The sequence below is a fragment of the Thermobia domestica genome, chromosome 18, assembly GCF_964235325.1.
Source record: "Thermobia domestica chromosome 18, izTheDome1.hap1.1, whole genome shotgun sequence".
NCBI lineage: Eukaryota > Metazoa > Arthropoda > Insecta > Zygentoma > Lepismatidae > Thermobia > Thermobia domestica.
This window is the reverse complement of record NC_137471.1, coordinates 130534811-130546962: the sequence shown is the minus strand read 5'-3', so window position 1 is coordinate 130546962 and position 12152 is coordinate 130534811. Positions and strand designations below refer to the sequence as shown.

General features: G+C 35.7%; 1 protein-coding gene across 4 annotated transcripts in view; it reads right to left on the bottom strand.

The window, feature by feature from the left end:
* Window positions 1-12152, bottom strand: part of LOC145676196 (uncharacterized) — a 36317-nt gene that overhangs the window by 16650 nt on the left and 7515 nt on the right. For all 4 annotated transcript variants that reach the window (XM_081747111.1, XM_081747109.1, XM_081747108.1 and 1 more), the window contains exon 2: window positions 2489-3073. In XM_081747111.1, the coding sequence (XP_081603237.1) occupies window positions 2489-2964 (476 nt within the window). In that variant the 5' untranslated portion in view covers window positions 2965-3073. The remainder of the gene's footprint in view (window positions 1-2488; window positions 3074-12152) is intronic.

The window sequence follows — 12152 nt, the reverse complement described above, 5'->3', positions numbered from 1 at the left end:
ATAAAAATGGCTATCTCTCTTTTCCAATCAAATATCTAGAAAAGGTTTAAAATCGTGGACAAATCTGAGCTCTTGCCTCAAAACAAGCAAAAAGAATCAAATATCTCCAATTTGCATTTGTGGTGTTGATACAAAATGTCTTGAATTGCCAACGCACAATGGTATTAGGGTTTTATGATTTCTAAAATGGGTTCAGAGGCCGCTTCGCAAGTTGACTTCTTAAGCGAAACTAAATTCTTGCATGCTCTTGTTTACTTTACGTAAATCATTTGTAGCCTGCATTAGAGTTCTACCTATGTAAGACAACATCTTTCGTAGCAAAAAGTAGTGAAAAAGTTCTCCGCAAGTTCAAACGGGTTTGAGTTTAGTTGAGATGGTAGGGTTAAACGAGGATAAAGTGGTCACCAGGTAAAGATTAAGTATCGCGTATAACGTTTCCTTTTCTTGGTTAAAATATTGATCAGCATCAAGTGTGTATACTAACGTTTTTGGGATATCATACTGGAGGAAATAGCACATATTGTTGGTTCCGAAATTAAAGTTTTTGTCACTAGCTACAAAATGACCACTTTACTCCTGGTATCTATGTCAAGAGCTCCCATAACTAAAAACCATGGTATCTGTGCTCTTAATTCAATGATGCTGTAGAAGTACTGCATACATAATGAGGGGGATGCGTTAAAATACACAATCGTGTCAATGTGTTGAGGTATATTTTTCATCGTTGAAATAGGTTTATTGTTGAAGGTTTACATGTTCAGTGAATCAATTAAGCTATTTTACCATGAACAAAGTTTCTGATACAAAACAGCAAGATCAAAGTGTCTAAAACGCTTTAAAGTTCCTACTCTGAATGTCTGAACTCAAGAATATATTGGTGTTCTGGAGAACGCTATTCTATCTTCATTTCATGTCAATTTTACATAAAAAAATGAGTTATTCATGCATGACAACAGCGCTTTGAAAAGTCACAGCAAACCCATGCGTAGCTACGAGAATATGTACAGCTCATCTGTATGGATTGGCCTCCATGATCTCCAGATCTCAACCACTCTAACATTTGCGGGCTTTCGTGTTGCAAGAGTGGTAAGAGAGACGACAAGATAGGAATCAGGAAGTTCTAGAAGCTCATGTGAATGAGGTGTATTACCGACTTAGGCCTGCTCACAGTTCCACGTATGATGCAAGTGTGCCGGAGCAACTGTGTACCGTAATAGCAGTAGATGGCGATTATACAAGATATTATTTTTTTTTTTTTAAATTTTCGTCATGCAACGGTTATGATAATTTTTTGATATTGTTGCACTTTAGATGAGAATGAGGACTAGATGAATTGCAATGGCGGAATGAGGAAAGTGGAAGGTATAGGACAACTCCAAGAAACCGAAAATAAACGGTTTTCGTACCCCACAAAGCCCACTTGTCGGGATTTCGGGATCCAACTCAGGCTTCCCGTCCCAAAAGTGATCATTTTATCGAATGGGCCACCGTGGTCCCGGTAACTTGGTCACTGTTCGCAGAAAATAGCAGATGAAAGCTCTAGCTAAGAGAAAATATTATTTTGCCGGCAAATGTCATAAAAAGTAGCAAGAAAAGCTCTTTTGTCTATAAGTTTTGCCTGCGGTGCAAGGTTATTATGAGACATGCTATCGTAAGATGTAAACTTCTGCGACACGAACCTTTACAGTGAAGTTAATTTATCCGGATATTAAAAGAATTTATTTACAAGAGCTGAATTTCTGGTTGGTCGAGTAGGAGTTCATTTTATGACACATCAAAATTAGAACAAACACAGTGGGTGAAAGGATCTCGAAAAGATAACACATTAAAAATATTGGTGCTTGAGCGGTGAATAATTTTTTCGTGTGATCCATATTTGGCATTTTTACTTACTAACAAGTTTTGCATATAAAATAATGTTACAGTTTCCGAACCGATAAATAAACGAACACAAGCCTTTGGATAATGAAATTATTCTGAGCAAGAGGGAAGAGTTATATTCAAGGCAGTGAATTACTGTTTCCAATAATATAAAACACATTATCGAATTTTCTTTCACAAAATAAACATACTCAATGTCAGAAGACTAGAATATTAAATAGTCTTGAGACTTAAAAGCAGTTTTATATATTGTTTAAAGTATTAATATGTGATCGTTTTACTTACCAGAATTTTTTTATAAGAAGAAAAGCCGTTAACATCAGTCAGAAGCGTGTGTATTTATTCCTGACACTCAAGGTTTTCTCGAAAAGGAGGCTTGTACTAATTTACCGTTACGTTAGATACTAATTTCACTGCCGAATTATCTTACCTCTTACAAAGCTAGGCGTCAGATTGTGTTATTTTGTGTGTTCAAATGTTACCAACTCCATAACTCTATTTAAGGTAAACGAAAAAAATGAATATTTAACTAAATATTGCAAGTGTTGAAAAAAATATTTATACAGATGTACTGTAGAGGTGATGAAATACATTCATTTAAACGTACCTGAGTAACTGAACATTGTTACTTTCTTCTCGATTATCATTTTCTTCAATATCTACTTTGTGGTCGTTCATACCTCCAATAGTGGCTGAGATGTGATTGCATGACTCTTTCGTGTTGTGTGTAAAATCGGAGGATTTTGGCTTGATGTTACTGTCAAAACTTTTGGCATTTACTAGTTCTTCAGCTGTTGACAAACACTTGACTAAACATATTGCTTTCGAAGTTAGTTTCCAATCTGAAACTGTCTCATCCTCATTACGTTGTGAAGAGATAATCTCTCCTCCCATTGCACTTTCTTCTTTCTTACATTTCAAACGTATAGCAAGAGGATCTTCTTGATTATTAGCGTTACTAATACAAAATTCATAATTACATTCCTCAAATGACTCGTTTTTTGTTTGCATTTCAAGTTTAATTGGAACATTTTCTGCTTTCATTTCATGTTTAACTAGAACGTCTTCTGTTTTCGTTTCCATTTAATTACAAGCGAACTTGAAACAATGAAAAGGCTTGTCGCAAACAAAGATCTGTTTAGTAAGGAGATTTAAAACTTCTAGCGTGTAATGATAGATAATCCAAACAAATCTGAAAGTAATAAGAATAAATTATATTAGTTTTAAAATTTGCGAGCGGGCCGGGGGAAGAGCAGTGTATCATTTCAGATGAAATAGAATTAGTGGGTAAATTGATTGGGATCAGACTAGCATGTAAAATTTACTGAAACTAGTATTTTAAAGTTTTCGTAATTTTGCTACAATTCATTCCAAAATATCGATGTACCTAAATTCGGAAAATACAGAATCGTAACGATATACCGAAATATAGTACTCAATATCCGATTTTATCTTTACTTTCTTACTTGCTAATGCAAAATCTGCTTTTCTTCTACTTCATATACAAAAATGAAGGGATACATTATGTTCCATTTACATTATCATCTTTGATGTGGAATTCTCAAATCACCATCAATGTTCCTTGGGGACAGAAAAGGCCAAAATTACAATTTTCTCTGCTATATTACTAGCTGATATTTTTAAAGTAAAATATGAAAAGCAGTGTTATACAAATTTGCCACTTAAAAAGGATAACATTTTCAAGAAGTACTGCAATATTTTAAAGACGGGTTTACTTCTTCTCTCCAGCTTTCCATCTTTACTCAAATACATGTATCGCTAACAAATCCTAGTTACATATATTTTGTCGTCGTTGTAGTATATTTATCTCGCAGATCTTGCCTTTCTCTTTGTAATACTTTCCATAAGTAGAAGCTTTGGTTGGTATATAATTGAACACAAACTATTTGCTTAGTAAAACAATATACTCACATTTAAAAACTACTTACGTGTGACAGTTTCGCCAACTAGCACTTTGGCTTCATCAGATAATATCTTCGTCTGATGAAGCCAAAGTGTTAGTTCGGGAAACTGCCAGATGTATGTAGTTTTTAAATGTGAATATATTGTTTGCTCAGCAAATAATTTCTTTTTCTGCGGCATTTTCGGTTCTGAAGTATTTAATTTTCACTCTACTTTTTATAGTAACGTATAGTATTTCTTCGTTGTATTGGTATATAGAGTTTACTTTAGTACCAATGTTATATGAAACATTGCCCTACTGGTTAATGTTGAGTCCTAACAACATGTGTTCCTTCCAGAAATGAACGGATCATTCGCGCAAGAGGCGCTCAAACTAACAAAAACTATCTAAGGAGCTCTTATATAGTGTTATAATGGTGCATATTCCCAATTAACCTTTTCATAGTCCAGCGCACATGCCCTTAAATTAATTACAGAACAGACATATTAAGAGCGTAGGTATGAGACATATTTTAGTGAAATAAATCTCTCGTAAAGCGATATCCGCTCTAATTGTACTTTACTTTTGCGATGTGATGACGTCTCATGTTATTTAAAATATCAAAGTCAATATCCATAATCCTTAACACTATACAGTACTATCGGCATATGTGCTAACGTAAAATTTCTTATTTGAATTCAGAAACTAGTTACTTTTTCAACCTTACAAATAAATAGTATATTATTTTTCTTCTCTATCATAAATATTGGTTTGTCACAGGTAACTTTTCGTACTTTATACAGTGTATCTGTAAAGTCATGGGGCAATTTTGACCGGTCAAAGGAAAACGAGAAAAGAAGATAGAAATGTAAAAACTTCAGCAAATTAGACTCCAATTTTCTGTAGTATGATGTGCAAGCATGTGCACACACACACACTTCATGACGCTATACACGTACTACGTAGCACCGGAGCATCAAACACCGACGCCAGTCGAGGTGCGGACAATACAGAGGAAAAGTTAGTGTGTTCTGTTGCTTGCAAAATTCGAATCTGTGACCAAAATGCAACGCGAATATCGTGTGCACAACGTTGTGACATCTAAGAGAAAAATTACTTGGAGGGGTAACCAGCTGAAGGATACAAGTAGCCTTTGGACAAACAATGCTAAAGTAGACTATCGGTAACTGACGAGACTATAGAGGCTATAGAGGCTATACGAGAGAGCTACCTAAGGAGACAAAAAATATATGCATGCACGTGCTCGACAATTACAACTAAGCAAGACTAGGGCTGTCCCGATAATCAAATAATCGATAAAAATTCGATAAAATTTCAAAACACTTTTGTCGATAAAGAATTTTAATTTTATCGAATTATCGAACTTACGAGACTCTCGAAATGGTCGAGACATTCGAAATGTTAGAAACATTTGACGAGTATGAGACATTCGAACTCTTCGTGAGTCTCGGATTGTTTAAAATCTTTGTAGTCATTCGAATATTTTAAAAATTCCGGGACTATCGGTGTGATTTGAAGAAACAATGCAATGGAGTTCATCATAGATGTACATAATATGTGCTACATGCTGGATACGCAATTACATTAGGGCTGGAATCCTTGGTTCGATCCCAACTCAAGTGGACTTTATGTTTGACAAACATTGTGTGCGTGGGTTCTCTGGTCTCCCTCCCCATTTATTTCTTCCAATATTTCATTCATTTCTTATCATCACCGTATCCTTTAGCCTAGCCGGCATAAGCCTGGGACGTAAAAGTTGAAGATATCATTTACATACACAATGATTATTTTGAAAGTTACCTCACTTAAAATATAAAAAAAAGAAAAATTTCTTCTCTCACGTTTCTACGAACCATGTTCATGTACAAGGTGTAAAAAATCTATCGAAAAAGAGAGAAAGACATATATATAGAGGGACGAAGATAAAACACGCATCACGCGAACGAGATTGGAATCCAATCCACAATTCGTATATAAACCGTCACTTTTATCGATTGCGACAAAAACAGGACACAGAAAAAGAAGCATCTTGCATGTGGTTTCGGGGGTTTCAGTTAAATCTGTCGATGGAGACAGCTTCTGATATAAGTAAGGCTCAACGAAGTCCGATACGACAGAAGACTTAACCAACTTCGATTTTGAAAATGCATTATTCGGCTAATCGAAACTCTTGGAATATTTGAGATTGTGAAAATGTCGTGTGAAATTTAAACTTCAATTATCAATGAAACAAATCCAGAGAATTTCGGGTGCGTAGATCCTTATTATACGTCGCACTGTCTGCCTATTTTTATGTGAGATCCGACGATAACTTTAGAACAGATAGTGCAACTTTTATGGAACTTAATTTAAAACCTTTTCCTTGGTTTTGTCATTCTCCTGTTGTTTTTAGTTGAACCACAAAAACAGCTCCCTTGAGTCCGAGTACTCGTTCCAACTTTGAGCGTATTCGTGTTTACGACAATTGTTAATATTAACGTTTTTTAACTATTAACATTACTGTTAATTCTATTACTTCCATCATTATAAACTTTTGTTGCCATTTTCGTATCTGACGTTTAATACTTTTCAGTATTATATTTTAGATTATTTTCTTTTTTCGTTGTGAACTTGTGGTGTGTTGTAAGTTACGTTAAGTAAATAGATTAATCAAATTATTGACGTTTGGGAATAGTTTAAGGTTATATAAACTCATATAAATTTCAACTATGATAAAGAAGGGTGCATACTGGGATGGTAACAGAAAACTAAATTACATTAGATTAACAAGAATCTCTTTCCAACAAATACTTGCTGCATGTGAGTGAAAAACCGCTAGGCCCATCCTTCCACTAGTGTTCGCATTTTTTCTTTGGCCACCATTATGTTGCTCGCAATTTTCTTTTTTGCTGCCAATTTGGAGATCCTACAATCACGTGCTCTCATAATTCATAACGATTAAAAATGGGAAACTGGGACTTCCATTCCATTATTGGCGCTGCTTTCTATGGCCGAAATTTTCGATTTTGCCGCCATCTTAACTCATCAACGCCCAACGTCAACTACAGGTGACACGTTTGAAAAAATTTCTTTACGCTTAAGTAAAAGTAATTAGGGAAGACAGTTCCAGTGGTTGTAAACACCTATCCTTCTTTTATGTCTATGGATGATTTGGCGGCGTTTCTGCTGTTGCTGGCGGTTTTACAGCTGATTGTGTAACATGGAGGAGAGCAGATTATCGTCTGGCGCTACGAGGAGAAATGGTGAACGCCATCAAGAATACAAAAGGTAAGATAATTTTAATATCTTGTTGTATTAAGCGAGTTAATAGATTGGATATTTAGTTTGTCATAAAATAAACTTTTTACTTAATTTTTCGATACTTTATTAGCTTCGAATTTGAGGTGTCACCTAAAGGCGTATTAATGATTCTTTTCATTTTTTGTTTGTTTTCTGGTTCCGCTTGCTTTCCCTTTCTCTTCTTTTTCTGTTTTCTTTTCGTCGTTATATCGTTGGGTTTGTTGGTGGTGGTTTTTCAGTATTGCTTGGGTAGAGTATGTAAAATTTTAACTCTGTTTTGAAGTTTTAGTGGTCCTGAGAGAGACCCTTGTTCCTTTGGTGTTAGCTTTTTTTTTTTATCTCTGGGAAGTTCTTCAGAAACTCGTAAGGTCTTCTATTGATTCCCTTCTTGGTTTTCGTTGTGGGGTGTTTTCGTTTCCGTCTTTCTGTGGTTTGGTTCTTTTCGGTTGTGGTTCGTTCTTGTTGTTGTGGTGGTTGGAATATTTCCTTTTGGGAAGTCCAGAGCTACTTGTTTTTCTCTGGACTGCCTCTTTTTGTATCATGTGGGCTAAAGCGAGACTTGCGCGTCTCTAGGGCAAGTCCCCCGTTTTTATTTTAAATCTTGGTTCTAGTTGTTTGTGGTGTTCAATGACTCGTCTGTTTATTTCAATTTCAGTTTTTTTAAAGAAAATATATTTTGTGTTTGGTTTCGAAATTGGTTGGTACTTTGGCGTATGCAACCAAGTTTATATCTGATTTTTTGAAGCCGTATTCGGGGTTTTCCAAGTTGGGACACCTATTTTTTGTTTGGCTTTGTAGTGTTGCGCATAGCGTCATAGTAGACTAGCTTGCGTAGTGTTTTTAATGTTCTCTTTCCTTTTCCCGCTCAGCCTTTAATTGGGCCAAGGGGTTCCGGTTGTTTTGTGACAACGCACACCAGGCAGTGATTAAGACCAGAAATTAAAATTCGAAACTGTACTTGTCAGTACAAACGCACAATCTAACCAGAAAACTCCTATACCTCGTAAAGACCTGTGTGAAAACGTACTTTTTAATACGAACCCTCCAAGACTGTGAAACTCCGGAAAACCCAAAACAAAGAATACCCTTTAATACAATGGAGAAGCCAAAGACCGGAGAAAGTGAACCAAGGTCAAACAAGAAAAGAAGAGAAGAGTAAAGGAGCAATACTCCAAAACCAGCAAACAACCCGGAACCGCTTGGCCCAACTAAAGGCTGAGCGGGGAAAGGAAAGAGAATATTAAAAACACTACGCAAGCTAGTCTACTACGACGCCTTGCGCAACACTACGAAGCCAAACAAAAAATAGGGGTCCCAACTTCGAAAACCCCGAATACGGCTTCAAAAAATTAGATATGAACTTGGTTGAATACGCCAAAGTACCAACCAATTTCGAAACCAAATACACAAAATATATTAAAAAAAACAACCTGAAATTCAAATAAACAGACGAGTCATTGAACACCACGGACAACTAGAACAAACATTAAAAAAAAGGGGGGGACTTGCACTAGAGACGCGCAAGTCTCGCTTTGGCCCACATTATACTAAAAGAGGCAGTCCAGAGAAAAACAAGCAGCTGTGGACTTCCCAAAGAGAAATATTCCAACCACCACCACAACAAGAACGAACCACAACCAAAAAGAACCAAACCAAGGAAAGACGGAAACAAAAACACCCCACAACGAAAACCAAGAAGGGAATCGATATAAGACCTTACGAGTTTCTGAAGAACTTCCCAAAGATAAAACACAAGAAAGCTAACATCAAAGGAACAAGGGTCTTTCTCAGGACCACTAAAACTTCAAAACAGAGTTAAAATTTTACATACCCTACACAAGCAATACTGAAAAACCACCTCCAACAAACTCAACGAAATAACGACGAAAAGAAAACAGAAAAAGAAGAGAAAGGGAAAGCAAGCTGAACCAGAAAACAAACAAAAAATGAAAAGAATCATTAATACGAAATCTCCCAAACAAAACTCCAACCCGCAACCAACTGAAAGTACTGGGAAAAGACTTTCCACTTCTTAACACACGAAACAATTCAGATTGTTCTGAAAGGAACCGAGAAACTCACACAGAAACTGGAACATAATTCTACCAAAAGACATAACAAACACTCCTCAAAGAATAATATCAGCTCGAAAAAATCCCACAGACCTCCTATATAAAACAGACACCAAAATTCTATAACTAAGCATGAAAAGCAAAAAAGAATAGCACTCGCACCAAACCATCATACCTCGAGACATACTGGAAAAAAAGAATGAGAGGGAGAAATTCTGTAACCACTAGCCTCATCACTAGACAAGAGAGGGCTGAATAGTCTTATGTATATTATTACATTAGACTTGGTGACTAAACATTTCTCCTGCGCAAACACACAACCACAGGGGGACCGGTTGTCGGTTGCCCATGCGAACGACTACGTTCACATGGAGTTAACTCAGACAGAAACGGGCCCTAATCAACCTTTATACGAAAACAGAACTGAGGCCCATCGTGAAAATAATCCTAGGCACAAAACAAAAATTTGAAACAGAAAAACCTGAAAAAATCATAGGTGTGTGGGGACTCACCATGCAAAAACAAAACAAACCCGATCAAACTACCGGGATGTAGGAAGATAAAAGAAAATGCTGTCTCCTAGAGACAAAAATACACCACAAGTCCACAAACAAACGAGAAACTCTGGGAGAGGACTCAGAAAAAAAAACGAAAAACTAAAAAAAGGAAAAATAATAAAGAAAAGAAGGGAAAAAAGGAGAAGTAAATAGAAAAAGGAAAACTACCAAACGAAGGGATAAACTGAAACCTATCCAACCAAGGAAACTGGAAACACAGAATGAATAAAATATTGAGCTAGAACCCATGAGGAAAGAAAGAAAAAAAACACAACCAAAACAGTCAAAAATCCCAACCAGAAACCACAAAAGTAAGATGATCGAAAACAAACCGCACACACGCACAAAAAGGTTTTAACGCAGACGAAGATTGAACCAAAGAACAAACAAACAAGAATTAAAAGCAAGTGAAACTACAATTATAACAGAAAAAAAACCGAGACACGGAAGACGAAACATAATAAAGAAAACGGAAAGAAAACAAAATAACGAAACAACAGAAACAATAACCACATTTATAGCGAAACAACCACACGTGTGTCCACATCGACATAAACCAAACTATTTAACGAATAATAATAGCAGTAATAATACCAATAATAAATTAAACCCGAGAAACCCGAAAAAACAGAAGGAAAAAGGGAAAGGAAAAAGGACAATATACAGGGGAAAACTAAAGCCCCCTCTGAATTTATATACATCACACAAATATATATGTATATATAAATCTTTGCAAACAAACGCTGGTAAAAAGGAGAAACCAAGCTCTCTTGAAGCAAAGGAAAAGAATGCTAGGTGTAAATGGAGGAACGGGGCTATATGTCCCGACTGCACACTTGATTATAAAAATTATTTAGAAAATATGTACTGCTTAAATCGAATTAAATCGCAATGACAGTAATCTGTCATATCTTACATTTTTGTTTATTTATATTGAATGTGTACTTGTTTTATACTGTATAGCACGAATATTAGCTGCTACATAAGAAACAATTTTCTATAATTGAATTTAAGTAGGAAATCGATATAGTTATAAAAAAAAAGCTTGTTAAAATGAAGTGCATAATAATGGTTGTATCTGAAATAGATGTTGCGTAATGCTGTAATTGGTTACCCATCCAGCTTTGGAATACTGGGCTCTTCAAACTGTTTATCCTTAGGGATGCGCAAAGTAGAGTCGAGACAGAATTTTCCTGACAAAATTCGAGTCCAGACACAGCTCTTCCAGTAGAAAAATATACATTTTTCGAGTCGAGACATCACTTTTACAGCATATTGTCGAGACGAGAAGGCCTCAAATCTTGTCTCATGCGCATCCCTATCCACCCTACCTAGATAAAATCAATTTTGGATGCGAATATTCAATTCCTTTTAACGATAGTTGTAATCTAGGATACAGATTGAAGTAAGATATTGCCTTGAACTGCTTTATTACCCATTTAACCTTCGTACACTGCAATTATATCTAATTTTGGCATAAATATTTATTATTATTAGAATGTAAATACTGAAGAATATAAATTAACACACAACGAAGAATTCAATGCTTGTAGTAATTAGCAAATTTGTTAGAAGTTTATTTAAAAATAACTCTCTTGAAATCTAAATCATCATAATTAGAAAGAAAGCAAAAGATTCGTTTTGTTAATTTGGACATATTATGAGATTGAGGAATGCATATTTAATCGAACAGAATATATGAAACTAAATGGAATGGATGTGGTACCGAAATTGAAAGAGGATAGGATGTGTAAATGAAAAAGGAAAGAAAGCAATGGTTAACAGCAGTAGTCACTACTTACAGCAGATGAGTGAAATCTAACCCCCCCGCAACCAGCAAAAGAACTTCAACAATTCTGAATTCTTCGTTTCCTAACAAAATTGAAAAATGGATTTTGAATATTTTCCGTCTATACCCCTTCAATATAGTTACCTAACAAACCAAGTACGGTCGACTGACTAGACGTCAAGTGAGTGAAATTTATTTAGGAAGTTTCGATACAGCGTTCACCGAAGTGACGCAGATGTGGTGTTGAAACTTGTGGTAGGTGCTATGTCATAATGGATTTTAGGTCAGTGAGATTTCTTTATACGTATCAGAAAGCTCTTTAACTCCATACTAAAGGTGTGTCATATGATTTATTCAAATCGTCCGGTATTCGGACAAACGTGAGCCCAATTCGTTTTGCTTCACTGCTCACAAATTTAACTTCAAATAAATTCTTACTTTTCCACGGAAACAAACTGTTTTTATGCTCATTTTATTATGGATGAAATTTATAATTCTGCAAGTAATAAACATTTTTATGTCCATCTCTAAGATTCCATCTCTTGTCCTTTGGCTCAGCAGTTCGACACGTCGACAACTAGACTAATCGGTTTCAACTGCACCAAAGAAATTGAGGTCATTGATTACAGCTGGATTGAGGCAACTACCAT